The 18,084-nt window shown below is 51.0% G+C and overlaps 6 protein-coding genes across 10 annotated transcripts; 1 reads left to right on the top strand and 5 right to left on the bottom strand.

Moving 5' to 3' along the window:
• Positions 1–192: 192 nt before the first annotated feature.
• Positions 193–2,171, top strand: PV09_00207 (uncharacterized protein). The gene is made up of 2 exons (XM_016352902.1): positions 193–713; positions 768–2,171. The coding sequence occupies exons 1-2, from the start codon at positions 631–633 to the stop codon at positions 1,807–1,809; spliced, it is 1,125 nt and encodes a 374-aa protein (XP_016219159.1). The 5' UTR covers positions 193–630; the 3' UTR covers positions 1,810–2,171.
• Positions 2,172–3,753: 1,582 nt separating this feature from the next.
• On the bottom strand, positions 3,754–4,452 carry PV09_00206 (uncharacterized protein). The gene has a single exon (XM_016352901.1). It carries the CDS (start codon positions 4,199–4,201, stop codon positions 3,782–3,784), a length of 420 nt encoding a protein of 139 aa, XP_016219158.1. The 5' UTR covers positions 4,202–4,452; the 3' UTR covers positions 3,754–3,781.
• On the bottom strand, positions 4,429–6,303 carry PV09_00205 (uncharacterized protein). The gene has a single exon (XM_016352900.1). It carries the CDS (start codon positions 5,993–5,995, stop codon positions 4,631–4,633), a length of 1,365 nt encoding a protein of 454 aa, XP_016219157.1. The 5' UTR covers positions 5,996–6,303; the 3' UTR covers positions 4,429–4,630.
• Positions 6,304–7,874: 1,571 nt separating this feature from the next.
• Positions 7,875–9,654, bottom strand: PV09_00204 (uncharacterized protein). The gene is made up of 3 exons (XM_016352899.1): positions 9,360–9,654; positions 9,142–9,245; positions 7,875–9,084 (listed from the first exon to the last, which is right to left on the bottom strand). Exons 1-3 carry the CDS (start codon positions 9,532–9,534, stop codon positions 8,017–8,019), a joined length of 1,347 nt encoding a protein of 448 aa, XP_016219156.1. The 5' UTR covers positions 9,535–9,654; the 3' UTR covers positions 7,875–8,016.
• Positions 9,655–9,776: 122 nt separating this feature from the next.
• Positions 9,777–14,570, bottom strand: PV09_00203. Of its 5 annotated transcripts, none has more exons than XM_016352897.1 (5): positions 12,880–14,570; positions 12,131–12,828; positions 11,091–12,075; positions 10,244–11,031; positions 9,777–10,189 (listed from the first exon to the last, which is right to left on the bottom strand). In XM_016352897.1, exons 3-4 carry the CDS (start codon positions 11,716–11,718, stop codon positions 10,403–10,405), a joined length of 1,257 nt encoding a protein of 418 aa, XP_016219154.1. In that variant the 5' UTR covers positions 11,719–12,075; positions 12,131–12,828; positions 12,880–14,570; the 3' UTR covers positions 9,777–10,189; positions 10,244–10,402. The 5 variants fall into 5 exon arrangements, with proteins under 5 accessions (XP_016219154.1, XP_016219155.1, XP_016219153.1 ...); XM_016352898.1 differs by having other exon boundaries at positions 11,091–12,828; positions 12,880–14,112; positions 14,202–14,570; XM_016352896.1 differs by having other exon boundaries at positions 11,091–12,828.
• A 14-nt stretch (positions 14,571–14,584) lies between these two features.
• On the bottom strand, positions 14,585–17,945 carry PV09_00202 (uncharacterized protein). Its single transcript, XM_016352893.1, has one exon. The coding sequence runs from the start codon at positions 16,956–16,958 to the stop codon at positions 15,015–15,017; it is 1,944 nt and encodes a 647-aa protein (XP_016219150.1). The 5' UTR covers positions 16,959–17,945; the 3' UTR covers positions 14,585–15,014.
• Positions 17,946–18,084: the final 139 nt, after the last annotated feature.

Raw genomic sequence — 18,084 nt, 5'->3', positions numbered from 1 at the left:
CGAGTGCTGGATGAGATCGGACGCAGCCTTACATCAGTATGTTTCTACTCAGCCACAAGCAACACGACAGCCATTCGACAGACCGAGGAGGCCGACAACGGCGCGCGGCCCAATCTCTTCGCGCGCACATGCAGGACCACTAAAAGTGGTATACGTCCCCTGCGGAATATGCCTGCTCTTGCCCTGTTTCATGTTCATTGAAAGGCGCTGGCGCTCGCTCCTGATGCTGGACTTCTCGACTCTCTCGACTCTCTGCTTGTTCTATGCGAAGTGGGAAACATTTCTGGCTGTATCGTTTCCTCCATCTTTCTTTCGTGAACCTGCACACGCACACACATGTTGTGAGCACCGGCTTTCACTCCCCCAGCGTTGGCCGTGTCACCTTATTTGGGGCCGCGCAACCACTCAATGCGCCTATACCTGTAGCGATAAATTTGCACCGCCAGCCAGTCTTTTGACACTCTTTCCAGCGGATCCTTCTTGTCCCCCAATCCGCGCGTCAGATCTTTATTCGGTGTCTGTCACCGTCGCGCCAAACGAAACAAAACTTCGCAATTTCCCGCATCCTGCACTTAGGTACTGCCCACCTCCTTCCGCTGACGACCAACTTGTCTACCGCGTCAGCTCAAAATGTCGAGCGCCGTAGATGCCGTTAATAATGTGAAGAACACTTTCTCCAGCTGGGACAGCTGCATGTCAAAGGCATATTGCAAGTGCGCATTACCCATTCTCTCTCACAGCTGGCCCGGGCGACTAACATGACGTAGATGGCCTGTAATAGCTGGTATCATAATTGGCTCTCTCATCCTTCTCTCCGTCCTTGTCTGCATTGGTCGCTGTATATGCTGCGGTGCTGAGTGTGCATGTTGCTGTTTTCGATGTTGTGCAGGCTGTTGTGGGAGCCGTCGCCGCGACCGGGGGCACAAACAACTTGATCCTGTGGCTCCTACGCCGTATGGGTCGAGAGGAGCATCTGGCCTACCAATGTACAATTCTCAATACCGATCTGCACCGCCACCAATCTACCAGAACAACACTGTTCCTCAAACAGCCACGTTTGAGGGTAAGGTGCATGAAGATTCTTTGCCTGCAATGCCAAGCTGGGAGAATGCGACCGAGAGACGAGTGGAGGTGATTGAGGACGTCAAACAGCCTATTGAGAGTCATGAAATGGAGAAGTTGAGTCCTACAGGACAGAAAAGCCCGACGCCCGTTCCTGGATACGCGGCCCCTTCACAACCTGCAAGCGCGATGGCTATTGGCAATGGACCGCACAGTCCCTACGCAGCCGACGAGCGAGACCCTTTCCTGCAAGGTGGTCAATCCACTGGAGTGACACATGATGGTTATCGAGGAGCATCACCTGGACCCGGGCAAGCTGTCGGCTATGGATATGCAAGTCACAGGCCGGGTGGACTTCAGAACTCGCAACCGAGTTTCAACTCGTACCACGATTCCAGGTCCGATTTCTATGCTCAGACAGGGCAAGGGGGTCCTTACGACCACCAGCCGAGACCGTCGAACTACGGCGCATCGTACAGCAACCTTGGACAGCAAGAATACGACAGACAGTACGGAGAACAGAGACAAGCAAATGGCAGGCCGTACGGCGAGCAACAGCCAGGCTATGGTCGGCAGAACAGAGAGCTTAGGCAGGACGTTGGGTACCAACAACCTGCCGGCTCACCCGTTTATGACCCCCGTCAGCCGGGCTACGACTCGAATCAGGGAGCGTACAGGGCATTCTCACCTGCCTATGGGGATCGACAGGATAGGAGAGCGCCTAATGGATCATGGAAAGATGTCTAAGCTGGCACGTCAATTGACTTGAAGCGTCTTGCATAGCATTTTTGATGATTGGCATAGCGTTCGGAGTATGGCGTAAGTGAGATACGTACGATTCATGAGTCTTGTCACATGTACGGGATTTCTAAGGACATGAGAGCGCAAAGTAGTACAGAAGGAAAAGAATTGTATGATATTTGCGCATTGTGCGCATTCAGATCAAACACATATAATGCGGCAGGAGAGCCGTGAATGCCATTCACCAGCAAAGAATCGATGGCGTCGACTTCGACCTTGTCTCGTGAATCATCGGATGATCAAAGATACATAAATCAAGTGAAGCTTCCAAGTGCTGATTTCGACGTTGGTCAGCGTGTCTCGTGAGCCGCCAAGACTTCGGTCTCCCGCATTTTGGATCACGGTGCGGCACTCTCACAACCTCGAGCAAAACCACTCCACACAAATCCATCAATCACGCACGATCGACAAATTCACAACAGCCCTAGGTACGGTCGAGCGGCGGCATCGCTCTCATCATCATACAACGGCTCCGACGTCTAATTGAACGATTTTTAGGTGCTTGCTCCCCGTGCCTAGTGCTCCTCACCTCAGACCGCAATCATGGATTCCGCAAAGCTTGCTAAGATGCAGGCCTCGGTGCGCATCGGTAAGTAATCACCGCTCTTCTTCCGTCACACCTACTTTGCATCATTGATATCAGATCCAGAAGCTAACGAGTCCCAAAGGGTATGTACAAACATCTGCACAGTGCACAGCCTCACGTCCGTCTAACGCATTTGCTCCCATCCTGCTGCCGCCTACTACGCACATAATTTTACAAGTCCGAGAAGAAGCTGTAATGCTAACAAATAACTGCCAGTGGCAAGGGTACGCCCAGGAGAAAGGTTAAGAAGGTTCACAAGACCTCCGGTGGTGATGACAAGAAGCTCCAGACCACGCTGAAGAAGCTCAATGTTCAGCCAATCCAAGCGATTGAGGAGGTCAACATGTTTAAGAGCGACGGCAACGTTATCCATTTCTCCGCACCGAAGGGTATGTCAAGTCAATTTCCCTTTTCCTTACCTCTTTCCGATGATCGCTGGATTTCAGCCTAAGCAGTCCTTTGCTTACAAATATGTCCTGCGCAGTTCACGCATCCGTGCCGGCAAACACATTCGCCATCTACGGCAACGGCGAGGAGAAGGAGCTCACAGAGCTCGTACCCGGCATCCTGAACCAGCTCGGTCCAGACTCGCTGGCCTCGCTGCGCAAGCTCGCAGAATCGTACCAAGCTATGCAGAAGGAGAAGGGTGAGGATGGAGAGAAGAAGGACGACGATGACGACGAGATCCCTGAGCTCGTTGAAGGCAATTTCGAGGGCAAGGGCGCCGATGTCGAGTAAACTAGGTGCCTCTCGAGAACGTGCTCTCTCCCTCTCGGTTAGGAGATGACGACGGTTGGATTCGTTTTCTTGCAGATGTCATCTCTCGTGAAGGCATTTACATGGATCAAGTCATATTGGAGTTTCTCTGTCTGAAATTTGCTTGTTACACACGTGGACAGGGCGGGCAAAAAGTCGTATGTGGACCTTTGCCTCTTTCTTCACCATTGCGGCACATCTCTCTCGCGTGCGCAGATACCGTGGACATAGAGGTGTATGATTACTACCGAGGAAGCGAGTTCAAAAGAAAATAATCAAAAGCCATCTAGGACACGGAATCAACCTGCATGATGACGTTGTGAGTAAAGTATTTGGTTCCCGTGACTGAGCCAGGTCTTGCGAGGAGGGTAAGAAGTTTGTGGAAAGGAGTCGGTCCTTTGACAAAGACCAAGCGTGCGGGGAAAGAGTACCACGTGAACCTCTCCCACAATTCTTTGGCTTTGATCGCAAAGTCTTGTAACCTTCGGACATTCTAGAACTCGATGTAGTCCGCTGTGGAAACTTATCACACCACTGCGCTGGGGCACAATCGAACCATACGGCCTCAAAGCCGGATCAACTTTTCCGCACAGTTACCCTACCGACTATAAAACCACGTGGACACGTGTAGGTAAAACGGCCATTCTTGATAGCAGCAAAAGCATCGTCTCGGTTCCCTGAAGCGTCAACCACCCACTTTGGTCCACAGATCCCGTCGTCAAACATGAACTCGGCAGCTTCGAATCCCAAGTCGGTGACCAAACCGACGTCTGCACCGCCCTCACAATACAACGTCTTGACAGTAAGCATCCACCGCGCCATTCGCGATGTAGAGGTTTCCTGTTTTTTTTTTCTAACGAAGTGGCCTTTTGCCAGGATTGTGGATCCGATTGCGCGCCTTCGCTTCCGAAGTGTCCCAAACATCAGGAGTGGCTGGACAGCCTGCCAGAACATTACCCGGCGTCGCCCAAGTACGCCCAATGGGCAATGAATCATTGAAGCGCAGAACAGTGGAATGGATCCAGCAAAGCTGATAGGAAATGGTCCGATCCTCCCCACACCCCACCAAAAAAAATTCACTCTGCGGCGTAGGCGGAACTGAGATCGACGGAGGTAAACTCATTGGTCCACCTATTTCGCAATTGTACATGTGTTTACCGGGCTCTTCCTTTCAATACAAGCTAGCGAAGAACATTGTACTTGCGAACGTAGCAAACGACGAGTTGAATAATTCAGGTTCTTATTGCTTCGACTATTAGTAGACTTCCTACCCTCCCCCCTTCCTTAATATGTCAGCGATCCTGCTCCCCGCATGAGAGACGCGGTAAACAAACATTTGGGTATGAACGCGATTCAATAAATACACAAACGAGATATCGATCTTAATTAGCTGCCTCCCATACGGCAGGTGCGAGAACAGGGGCTCTACGCGCCATTCCACTTGCTCTCCTTGGCCCAGTGGGAGCCGTCAACAATCCCTCCAACCTTGCTGGTGAAATAATCCTTGCCCTTGATCATGTTGACCGCAAAGCCGGGCAACTTGATGCCGAAGACTGCACCGACACCCTTGCTGGTCCCGATGGGAACAAGCTGCGTCTCCTTCATGTTGGCCTTGTAAGGGCGATCCTTACCGGTTGGTTTCTCACCCTCTGGTGCACTCAGATCTCGCTTTAGATTCGACATGACCACTGGAATGGCCGAGAAAATGTCCATGATGCCCCATCGAGCGTAGGACGCAACATCGCCGACAGTGTAAACAAGTGGGCCGGCAGCATCTACGCGTAGGGTCTCGGGATTGGCGAGCACGAACCCCTTCTCGTTCAGAAGAGCGGTGGGCACGAACTTTGTATTTGGGGTAACACCAGTGGCCGGAAGGTAAAGGTCAGCCTCCTTGCTCTCGCCGTTGGAGAGCTTGAGGGTGGCCTTCTCCATGATGGTAGATATGCCAGCGGTCTCCGGTGAAACGGACTCGACCTTCGTGTTGTAAATGATTTCGACACCGAACTTTTGAAGAAGGTTGGCTGCTTGGGCAGCGATACCTGGGCGCAATGCGGGCAAAAGCTTCGACTCGTTCGTGATTATAGTAATATCGACCTTCTTTTTGACAGCAGAGAACAGGCTCGGCTTGCCATTGAGCAATTCGGCCAGTTCGCCAGCAGTCTCGACTGCAGCGGGTCCGCCGCCAGCAATGACAATGCTCTTGACATTGGGAAGAGCTGCTTGGAATGCCTTCTGCGCGTCCTCAGTGAGTTTGTAATCACCATGCAAACCCATGATAGGTGAGGCCGTTCTTGTGCCGGTGGCAATGATGAGAGCATGATAAGTGATTATCTGCGTCTCGTTGTTCACTGTAGTGACGGTAACAGTCCTGGCTGCCTCATCCATGGCCGTGGCCGTACCTTGGATAAAGGTGAATTGACCAGCCGGGTATTTCTTGAAGCCACTCTCGATGTCATAGAAAATTTTCTCTGGAGGCATGAGCTTGTGCGAAGCAATTGCGCGAGGGGTCGCTGGACGAGCATAGTGCTTGCTGGATTCGCCAACAAGTGTAACGGTATACGCATCTTTATTCGGAAGCGTTGGTAGAATGTGTTTGAGGAAATAATGCGCGGAGGAGAGACCGCCGTAGGAGGCACCGAGAATCAAAATCGTCTTAGAATGGGCGGCTGGAGCTGCTGCTGCTGCCGGGACCTCTGCCACTGCCGGGGTTTCTGATGCTGCTGGAGCTGCTGGCGCTGCAGCGGCATCAGGAGCAGTGGGAGGTGGTGCTGTAGCCTCCGTGGTAGCCATTACTAGTATTGTCACGTTTCAAAAGAGAATAGAGGTGTTATAGAAGGGGAGTAGAAATACTAAATGAATGAATGAATGAATGAGGGAGTGAAGGAAGGGCGGGAAATGGCAATGCGAATATATGCGGAACAGGATCCAAGACGGATGTCAAGCATTAATTATCAGGAAGGGAAAAAGAAAAGGAGATGAGATTGGTCTGGTCTTAAACTTTCAATGGCTGCGACCAGTCGAAGAGGACGTTGACAAGAAAAGCAGCTAGTGTGTGATGGCGCTCGGGAAGTGCTGCCTGCGAGTAGTACGTTTCACTGGGCCAGCGCATAAAGGAGGGCGATCGTACTGATATATATTTGTCATGGTCAGTCTGGATGGATTTCAGCAAGACCAGTAGTGAGTTGGGATAGAGCTCCCACGAGTTCGTTCTCGCCAGACGGCTCCCGATGGTGATACCGCATGCAGATCATCGTTTTGGGGAGAGGGAGAATGTTTACAGCACGCACACGGACAGGGTCTGCAAGCCACGTTGAACCGGCGTCGACGAGGAACCGCATCCGGCTTAACGGACAAGGCCCAATGATTGCCGTTCTGCTGGGCATGCCGGTAGTGGTGGTAGAAGTATGTATTCGCGCTCATGCAAGTGCTAGCGATCCTGCTAGGACAGTGCAAGTGCAAGTGGTGTCTAAGTGCACAGCGATGCCATGATTCGTGGCGCTAACGGGGCTACAAGTATTCTTGGGACAACAAGACTCCGGATTGCGCACTGCAGATGTGTATAGACGCGGCTTGCAATCTTCCGGTCCCCAGTGGTCAAGGATGCAAGGAGGCAGAACCGAAATTGTTGCCAACGGCCCACGACCTGTACACGTTCGTGGGGCGTTGAAAGCTGTTGAAGACCATGCACACTTGAAAGACACACTTCGACCACGAGCAGAGGTGAGGAGTAAAAGGATGGGTCAGAACGCTAGTTGCAAGTGGTAGCCAACAGCCAGATTTCATACGAGAGCCAAAGGTGGCAACGCGCGTGCTGGAAGTCAGACAGGACGTGACCAAATGCTGAGGCACTGCACCGCCTTTGTAAGCACAGTCACCTCCGTTGGTGGGAGGACGATGCTGCTATGGTTCACGAATTCGCCATCATCGTCACCCGTCATCATCATCATCTTCTTCAGCACACAGCTCGGACAGGTCCGCTAGGGACGGGCATCAAAGCACGAAAACGGAATTGAGGCTTCAAGGCTTCAAGGCATCCATAATCGCACGGAGCAGCCAATTTTCAGTGTGCCAAGCACAGCGCACATCAATATCGAGACTTCGCAAGATTTGAGCACATCTACTACACCACACAAGACGACAACGCGAGAAAGTCACGATGCCGGTATGCATGACATGTAGTCGAACTGCGCAGAGATACATCTCTAACATTAGCCTGATGTAGTCGCACAAGTCTTTCCGCACCAAGCAGAAGCTTGCGAAGGCGCAGAAGCAGAACCGCCCAATCCCACAATGGATACGTCTACGAACTGGCAACACCATCCGGTACGTATAGGACTCTCTGAAGTTCGAGCTACGGAATATATGGAGATCGCAGCGGACAAAGTTGTCTGACGGGTGTAGATACAACGCTAAGCGACGACACTGGCGCAAGACCAGGCTCGGCATCTAAGTCTTCTCGCCTTTCTCCTCGCCGAGTACGCAGCACGTCAAATTTACTCCGACAAGCACGATGCAGAATATGGGCATGGACATGTGGCAGGCGACTGGAGCAAAAATGCATGGTCGGGGAGCTGGATGATTTGCCTTTTCATGGCCTTGAAAATGACTCGAGGCGGCGATCACCAACGGCACATAAGGCGTTTGGGAAACAAGTGTATGCAAGATCAATCAATGCTTGCGTTGTGACCAGCGAATTCTTTGCTCCATGAGCAAACTGTCTTTCTCTCTCTCTCTCCCTCCATCCATCCTTTCTTTCCTTCTTTCTTTCTTTCTCCCATGTTATTTTGTCTTCTACCGTGCTTGAGATTCAGTTATAAGACGCTGTTACGACTGATTTGTCGAACGAAGAAACTGCAACCCCCCAGTAAAGCACTAATACCAGTGAAAGTAATCAGCGGTCCGTAGCCCGTACCATATGCCATACCAGCTTGATTCAACCATGGTCTGCCCGCCACCAGGGCCTCCGATAAAGGTCCGGACACCACATTACCAACACCTCGCCCAAACGCTAGGAAAGAAAATATCAGGCCAGAGTCTGCGTTCTCAACTCTGCTCTGTGTGGCGTTGATGACGCCTGTCCACGTGCTGCTGAAAGAGCCAGCAAACAGGCCGTACACGATGCAAAAGAGGTACAGCAGCGGTAAAGACGTAGAAAACCCCCAGAGCAGAAACACACCCACCGTAGCACCAACAGTAGACACCAATATGCATGTGGTGACGTGGAAACGATCTGTCAGCGTTCCCATACATACGCAACCGAACACACTGGCAACGTTCACCAGAATGACAGTTCCCGCACCTACAAGTGGCGAAGTCTTCAGAGTCTCCGTGGCAAAAGTTGGCAGATAGATCCCTGGTAGAAAGAAACCCAGCGCCTCGACGACGTTGCAAGTCTGCAGCACTACGAACGTGGGCGAAAAGAGGAACCGCATATCAAACAGCTTTCTGTTCCTCGGCGTGTTCTCCAGCGGTAGTCTGGGCTTCAAATAATGAAGCAAGGGAAACGTGAGAATGAACAGGGTCAAGGACCAAATCCGCAGCGTAGTCCGAAACCCGTACGAGTGCAGAAGCCATTGAAAGACGAGTGGGAGGACGACGCCGGACACGCCTGTGCCGGCCCACATGATGCCAAAAGCGAGGCCTTTGCGCTGAATGAACCACTCGTTGACGAAGAGGATGGTGGGCGAATAGCATATGGAGCCGCCGATGGCGTACAATATGCCGTGAGTCACAATGAGCTGGGTGACGCTTGTGGCGAAAGAGGCAGTTGCCAGAGCCACACACATAATGAGAAGGCCGCCCAAGGTGGCTGGCCGACGTAGCTTAGGCCATCTGGTCAATGCAGAGAAGACGAGCGGAGCCGAGAGATACGTTATGCCCTTTCATCCAGACTTAGCCTTCTATCAGGTGTTGACGGTGTGGGAAGAAAAATGTACCATGCAGCACGTGCCTATGACCGCGATGTTCGTTTGACCTGGAAAGGCTCTCGTGTAGTACTCTTGGAAGATACCGAAGGAAAAAGAGAATCCCCAGACCAAAGCTGACAGCACGGATCAGTTTCATTCGAGTTGACTGCGACGCAAGAGGACGTTCTTCGGCTGGGGATTTGAGGAGCTCGAAACAGCTTCTCCGTACGGCTTGAATTGCAACTAACCTTCGACCATAAAGCAAGCCAGCAAGAACAGATAAGCGGCCCTTCCTCGATCCGCCGGAGGAATGTCCCTGGGCCCGTCCGCAGCAGGTCCAAAGTTCCTTTCATTGAACTGGCCGAACCCAGAATTTTCCTCCTCGGCGGGGAGCTGTGCCAATTCGAATTCGCCACTCCTCATTTCTGACGCTTATCCGCGTCCTACTTAATAGCAATAGCTTCGGTCCTAGTAGATATGCAAGAAAGATACCAAGAACACAGGTACGAAGGACCGTGGGTGATTTTAGGTGCGCACTTTTAGGTTATAACGACGATGAGTAATCGATTTTGGTAGGGCGTTAGATCGGCTCAACGTAGCCCGAAGGTATGGAACAATACTCTCGCTCGAACCTATGACGACGGACTCTTCGATCATTGTTACATCGCGAATTATTTTCTCTTTCTACCTTGAAATATTATATGCGCCGGGTACTAGAGCCTCCGCTTCGTTCGGATCAGTGATTGCGTATTATGTGTATCAAGAACGCGTGGTCTTTGATCCTAGTTCAAATAACTTATACAACTGAGAACGCTCGAAAACATGTGAACAGTTTCCTGCAGTAGATATCCCTCCCGAAGCTAACCATGTTCATACACATATATCATTTGAAAATCGACATGTTCTAAAGTCCGTCTTTCTTGTATCGATGTCCCGATGAACTATCCGCTCTTGTCACAAATATGCATTGTCATTCCCTGTACAGCAAAAAAAAGATAATCGTACAATCCCGTTGTCACTGAAGCATCCCCCCTCAGTTTTTAGTAACTATGACTAGTGCTGGACTTAAGCCAGGTACCTAAATGACTGTCATCAGCGAACAGCGTTGAGTGAGGGAACTATGACTGCGCACCTGTGTGTGGCAACAGCTACGTGCTCGAAATTTAATAGGCCCTTGGACTGATAAAGTGCCAATTTGCACCTCAGAACGGCATCGCTCATGCGTCGCTCATTTCTGGACACCAGACGGTGTGACCTTGCTTTTTAAGACGGAAATGCTCCATCCCTAACTTCAGCCAGGCTCGATAGGCTCAATGGATACATAGATTCTCGTTTCTCTTTCCCTGATCCACGCGACAGCGTCCTCCCAGTCGTCTTCCAAATCTTCGCATCCGAGACGGACGACCGTAAACTTTGCATCAGCAGCTTTGTGGTTCATGCGCGTACTGAAACGGAGCTGGAAAGTAGATCGATCGAGATCCAGATTGGTGAATTTGCTTTCCAGCTTGGCGCATAGCGCGTCACCGTTTCCACCAAGATCAATGTCGACGGGAAGCGAGGAGCCGTCGTACTGTACTTTGAACTTCATAAATTGCCCTAAGGTCGAAGTAGCGTGTGCAGAGACTGTGGGTTGATTGTGGTCTGCTCCAGCCTGGACCATTGGGGAAGTTGGAATAGGCGTTGCAGAATACGTCTGACGATTCCATTGATTGATGCTAGCTTGGAGGTTCATATTCTGACTGTTTGGACGAGCAGGATATTGTGGATAAATTTGTCTGATCGTTCCTTCAGAAAGCTGTGAGTCCATTGGAAGATATATACTTTGCGCTGGGTGAATCGATTCATGCATTGGTCTCTGAACAGCTGGGGCAATCGGGTGATGACTGGGCGAGTAATCTGACCCAGGCCGCGTCGGTTTATCTTGTGCCTTGTATTAATTCTTAAACTACAATGTTTCGCGTTGTTCAATTTACACGTACAGGCTTGCTCCCCAAACACGACATCTGATTGTAGATTGCTGTCCGCGAGTAAAAACGCATCGTAATTGGAATGCCTAGCTTGAGGTTCCCGCCAAGTAATCACGACTTGTTCAATAGCAGATAGAGTGGCTCCATGTTGCACGCAAGTCACACGCTCTGGTAAACGGCATACTGCCTTTCCGAGACGCAAGCGCTCGTTGACAATGTTTGCTCGTATCCAGTTGTTCTGAATATTGGCTCTTGAGATATAAAGAGGCCATTCATGATTATCTTCGTCAACAGCCAATATCATGCCTACAGACCCAGTCGATTCTGAAGTTTGGCTGTTCGGCGGCGTTGGTAATCTGATCTGCGATTCTTGCGGGACTGGGCCATGTGTGGCGCCGTAGCTCGGACGAAGGTCAAAGGTGGTCTGTAAGTTGTTGTTCGGACTCGATATCGGTCGTTCGCGCAGTATAATTGCATCGAAGCGTTTTTTGTGTCTTTCGCAGGATGCTTTGATAGCGGCCTCGATCTTCGACGCCGAGAAATTTTCCGAAAGGAAGACGACAACATCGTTCGGAAACTCCTCGACGTACTTCCTCGCGCGACCTAACCTCGCATCAATGTCATCTACGCTCATATCCATGCCATTTTATTCTCTTCGGCGTTGTTTCGTGGGGTTGCGCAACAATAGTGCTTTGTCTTGCGATAGCCAGAATCGCCGATAGGCGCCGCTCGCAACGTGATCGTATCAGAGCAGTGTTCTGCGCACACTAATCGCAATAGTTCGTTGCCAGGATAAGACAGCGACTTTAGGCAGCCGCTGGGTATCTGGGAGGAATTCAGATCGAAATGACTGATCGCGGGTGATACGAGCACCCCTTCACCGGTCAAGCCCCGACCGGAGCAAAGGTTGCTTAAAGACATTGGGCAGCTGCACAGCTTACCCTGGCATGAAGGAAAAATGGTTTGTTTTGAGACTTGTAATTCTATTCGTTGAAACCTTTCATGGGCAATGAATTAGGGCTGGTGAAACAAGCGGGGCAAACAAATCCCACCTGACCGTCGTTCATTCACAACCGACCAAAGAGACCGAAAGTGGCAGTCCACACGAAGCCTTAATCGCGTTTGCCTTGTTAAGGAATACATCCTAGAAGGACCTTAGATGTGAAAAAAAATCTACTCCGATTATTGAAGGGCCCGCAAAGTCATGCGTCGCGTTCAGTCTGCGCTCGTTGGCTCTGCGGTTTGCGGCATGAGCCCATAGTTCGCAACCATGAGAACCAGTTGGTGTCAACGCGAACTGAAAAGGACGTCGAAGTGGACTTTGTCGGGAAGTCCAGCAGAGTCGATGACTTGGAAATGCTGTTTTCTGGCATCTTGAGAAGTCGAGCTTGCGGGGCGTATCAGGCAGACAGTCTTGCCTGTTGATCTCAGCTCGTGTCCGTTGTGCATTTCAGTTACTCGCAGGCCAACCTGACGAGTTTTCAATCGAAGACGGGCAACGATTTCGGTTGTTACCCAGTTATTCCTTAGAGAGCTATCATAGGTAGCGTATACTGGTAATGTCTTTTCGTCAACCGTAGAGCGCACTCTGATCCATCGGGACTGAGAAGTCGACCTTTGAGAATGAGGCCGTGTCAGCTCCTCTAGGAAAACAGGTTCATTCTGCTGTTTCTGGATATTGACCCCGTTCACTCGAGAGCAGTCCTTAGTTGGCGCACCTCTGTTGTTTAAGTTGCTTATCGGGGGATCTCTAGTGTGAGAAATTAGCAGGAAAGTAGGGAGCATAACTATGTCAAATTACCGATCTAAGTCCTGTATCGTCTTCCCCTCATTGTTCTCACAGGATCTGTCAAGCAAGCTTGGGGCTCCAGCGCTGCTACCGATATTTCTCGACGAAGTGGCTATCTTTCTGCACGGATCTTTAGAAGGACGGTATAAGTGTGTCATATTTCCACAGGAACGTAAACGTCTTCCGACATGTGGTATGGTGAGAGTTGGAAATGGATCTGAGCAATTGCGAGGCGTTCAAAGCGAATAAAATACGAGATGCCTGCTGACGATGACGAATGATGGATGGGCGCGACATTCCGGCGGATAAGGCTGAGTGTGCAAGCGAGATTCTGCACATGCTAGGCCAATGAATGTCTTGCAAAAGGTCGCAAGGGTTTCGGCTCGCCTTAGGGGAGGATAATGTCCCGGTGTTTATGATCTGTGCAATTCAGTTCAACCCTGCTCTTGCAAAACCTGTCGCATTCCACTGTATGTCATTCTACATGCTCACTCAAGGAATAAACCTGGCAGACGACTAGCAATGCCAAACATGTAGCATCTTCTTAGACGTGTGATTTATGCTCGGCCTTTGTATGGCCGCGTACGTTGCCGAGTTAGCTGACAGACTAAAGCATGCGAGAGACTTATCAGAGGCGTATAGACCAGTTGAGACAATGACCGAACGAGTTTAGAGTTCTGAAGCCAGTCATCTCACTCTAAGAGGTGAAGAACATGTCCAAACGTCTGTACTCATTTGGATCTCGCGGAACGAGTCAAAATGGCGGCCATAACATGGACCGGGTGTAGGTACGGTCGTGTGCATACTCCAAGTTTCCATCAAGCAAGCTGTCCAAAGATGAGCGTTCATTTGGCAATCCAGTGTGGAGTTGGGCGAGAAACTCGAGAGGATCGGACTGTAGCCAATTCCACCCCATGCCCGTCTCTCCAGGCATGGACTTTTAGGGTGCAAGCCGATGAACCTGGCCTTTTCATGAGTTCAGATGTCATGACATACGGTAAAACCACCTTGATTAAGCTCCTCGGTAGCGTCTGCACTGTACGCATCACTGACTCGGTCAAGAATGCAGTCCCAAGGGGGACGAGAGTTCAGCTAGCCGAAGTTCTGATGGAGAATACCGGCTATGGAATTGTCACGCTCAACTCCTAAGATGTTGCTGTCATCTTCTATGACCAGGTAAAGACCACGAGTTGGAAGAACGAAGTGGCGAGCAGATCGAGATGTCGCTGGCAACATGACGGAAGCCTAAATCATTTTGTGATCAACCAGCTCAGTGATTATGGCCTATGAGAAGATCAAGAATTTAATGGAATCGATATCTAGGACGGACGCACTTTTCTTCTCCGTGAAGAAGGAGGGTTTTCCTCGACTTCACCAACCCTCCCGAAAATGCCTAGAAGTACATGGGAAAATGTTTGCGACATCTCATTAGATAGGGTTGAATATGTCTGTTTTCAGATGCTTTCGTAGAAGGTGAAAAACACTCTGGGGGCAGTAGCTATAGTTTTTCAGGCTCGGAGGGGTCGTCTCTATTACAATGTTGACTGTGATGCTGCCTGACGTGTGACCGTGTTATCGTGGCACCATAACAACGCAGCCGTCGGGTGTGCTTTGATAGGCTACCAAACATTGCGGCATGATGTACAGCGACTAAAAAGGTTCATGAGTATTTATGAGCGGAGCCTATAGAAAAGGTTTGCGAGTTCCGAATACGAATCGAAGGTGGACAAAGTGTCGCAGTGATGGCACGCAAATAATTAGAAGCTAGTACCATCCCCGACTGACTCAAGGGCTGATCCAGTCAGCAGGCTTAGAGCCATTGGAACAGTTATAACCAACTCTATCTGCAACACCTATGAACATTTGTCTTGCCGTTACAGTGCTTACCCGCATGACACCATGAAAGTCAGGTGTAGAGTACCTTAGAGACAATAAATGCAAGGCGCACCCAAAAGATAGAAAAGTCTTCAAACGTTACATCTCAAGAAAACCTGGTCTAGCAAATCATCGGTGTTTATCCACCTTCTATAACAAACTAGGAAAAAAAAAAAAACAAAAACATCAGTCGCTGTCTACAAAGCCAAATTTGGCACCGCCTCGTTCTATAGTCCAGATGATCTCAGAATGAAGATGAGCTGAATCTTCGATTAAATAAACTTCATCCTCTTAGCCACCGTCAAAGCCACGCAAACAAAGCTCAGAATGACGCCTACGATGCCAAAGAACCAGGCCAGGTTGTCGGTGTGCATTCCCGGAATTGGTACGTTCATGCCAAAGAGACCAGTCACCAGGTTGAGTGGGACCAAAATCGTCGCGAAGAGCGTAACCCGACCTAGCAGCTTGTTGACCTTGTTACCGGAGGCGATGTGCTCTACGTTCAGCTGTGCCAGGAAATTGTTATGCAGACGCGAGAGCAATTGTTCCGAGTGAGTGAGATTGTCGCGATAGGTAAGAATGTGATCCTGGATGTCGCTCAGGTACATTCCCACGCTTGTGCTTGGCGCCGCTGCGAAACCTTCGTTACAGCGCTTCGCAAAACCCTTAATGACGTCTGGCTTGTTGCCCAGGAGACGAAGAAGAGACATGGATTTCTTGCGCGACTCGGCAATCTTTCGCAAAATCGGTCGCGCATCTTCATCGCGTGCAACGAATATCTCGTCCTCAATGGTATCAACTTCGTTCTCGAGATCGCGAATGACAGGCATGAAGCTATCGACAATGTCGTCGATGAGAGCGTAGCAAATCCAGTCAGAGTTTAAGCTGAGATAATCTCGGAGACGACCGATACGCTGAAGTACATTCTTCGTGTGTGGGCCTTGATGACTGCTGAAGGTAAGAAGACCTTGCTTGAACACAATAGCATAATGAGAGACGGGTTCAAGGTAATCTTCGTCGTCCTTGTTTTGATAGAAGGAGCGGAAGGAGACGAAATAATAGGTCCTGAAAAGTTCGATCTTTTCGCGCGGATCCTTGGTGGCGATATCTTCACGGGTCAAGGAATGGACGCCAAATGCCTTACAAAGCGCTGCCACTTCGTCTTCAGTGGGGTTAAGAGCGTCAAGCCACCAGCACCCCTCTTCGTTAGAAGAGAGTTCAAACAGATGTTGGAACGTTTCGCCTTCCTCGAGCAAGCCTCCAATTGTGCTGGAGTGAATGACATCGTCAAGTTCTGAGGAGAAGAAAGTCCAAGAGCGTTTCTCGAGATGTTGTCTGCTGGATCGAGTGGTCTCAAAAATATTGTTCTGCTGGCAGATCTTGTGTTTCTCAAGCTCATCGAAGTCTTCCTCGGAAGTGGTTGGACCATTTGTGCGTCGACTAGCAGTAGAAGGCTGGGTGACATTCTTCGGTGTCGCTGGGCTAGCTTCTTCATTTTCCTTTGCCCGCTCCAGCTCCTGCTCCTCTACCAACTCATCCAATTGAGAGTATGCAATGCTATACGCGTCACTTCCACGATCATTTTGGGAGCCTGGGTAGCACACGTCCTCCTCAGCCGAGCTATGACCGCTGTCAGACTCGTCGTCCCGGCCGCTGAATGTAGGTCGCCGAGCATGTGAGCCTCGAGACGCTGTTCGCTTGAGCGCTAGATCGACGGAAGAAGCCGCTTTGCTGTTGACTGTGCCTGCACGTTCACGACGGCGGTGACCTTCTGCGAAAGCATGGACTGAGTTGCGAGTGGAGCGCGAGGAGCTACGAGAAGACGAGGGCGAACAGTTGCGGGACAAGTTTGGACGCTGACGACGCACCGTGCTGCGGCGAGCAACGACGGGGCTCTGAGAGCCGCGCCTGCCGAACATTGCTCGGGTTTGTCCTGTCGCAGCGCCATTGTCACTCGCATCGTCGTCTTCCACAATTGCATGCTCATTGTTTGCAAGGATCTGATCAGCCCTCAGAAGATCTGGCTGTCCGTCGTACATGCTAGCCAGAGTGCCACGGCGAGGGCGCGGCGAGGCATCGGCGCGCGGCATGGACGACGGCTGAGCACGGTGATCATTGAGATCTAAGAGTAGCTCGTTATTGTCGCCGTCACGAACGACCAGCCGAGGCACCGACTCCTCAGGAGCAATGTTGATTGGCGAAGTTGCGCTTTGCATCTTGAAAATGGTCCCTTGCAGAAGATTTGGTCCGTATTTCGGGAAATGTGTTGCTGGTTGAAGGCAAGACGCTTGTGAGCGCTCACCGTGCGAAGTCGAACAACTTGATTGGACTCAAGCGCGTAGGGGGCTCCCTACACGAGATGTCGATGACAGCAAGGATATTGGCTAGTCCTCCTCCTCTTCTTCCCGCGCCAGCTTGATCTGGCGAGTATACGTGGTTGCTGTGTTTCGCAGACGCAAAATTGTTTTGTGACGGTAGACGCTGCTTGAAATTCCAGTTATGGAGGCTTCTTATCACCTCCGAGGACCCAGATTTTTGGTCCTAGAAGAGGGAAGATGAAGGTGAAGTTGACTTTGATGCCCGCCAACTTGGTGGTTGCTGTGGTGTCTCAGACGTCGCTGACGCCCAAGAGGACTAGGACAGCCGAAGCTGATGAGATTGCGCAAACGAAGACGCGCTTGTGACAAGGACAGCCGAGATGTAAGTCTCTCGCCTGTTTCGCCAGCGACGTGCCGTAGCGGGGGAGCGTTGGGAGTCAGTGGTCTAATCTGGACCCGGGTGAAGAGAGTTCAAGCGGCGTATGCTTGGGATGGACGTGTGGAACAAGAGTTGACGGAAGTGTGCGACAACGTTGACCAACTGGGGACTTGTGGTGGACGAGCTTTGCAGGCAGCGAGCGCGCCGTAGTTGGGGATAAGGATCAGGGTGGGAAGTCCTGATGTGTGTTGCTGTGGAGAGCCGGACGGAAGCGTTTGTTGTGGACGAAAATTCGGTCGTTGACGATGGCTCGGGCGTCGCCGCCGCAGGAGAAACTTGCAATATGCCCGCAGGGGTGCGGGGCACTGGCGTACACGGCAGAATTGATGTTTGCCTGGACGTGACTCGGCTAGAACAGACGTCGATCGACAGGCGAGGGGCGCATACCAACGATGGTGTCAGAGCGAGAGATCCACGAGCGCTGCACGATCAGAAATGGCATCTCGTGTGTACGATTTGGTGCGAGGCGACCGAGTTGATGCTTGGGCAGGCCAAAGCGCAGGCCTGTGATTTGCCGGAGCGTCTGGATCGGCCCAGGCCCGGTGCACAGACCGGAGTCCACCGGTTGGCCGCCCTCTCATTCGT

Source organism: Verruconis gallopava (genome assembly GCF_000836295.1).
Source record: "Verruconis gallopava strain CBS 43764 unplaced genomic scaffold supercont1.1, whole genome shotgun sequence".
NCBI lineage: Eukaryota > Fungi > Ascomycota > Dothideomycetes > Venturiales > Sympoventuriaceae > Verruconis > Verruconis gallopava.
Note: the sequence above shows the minus strand (reverse complement) of the source record. Positions and strands in the feature narration are given on the sequence as shown.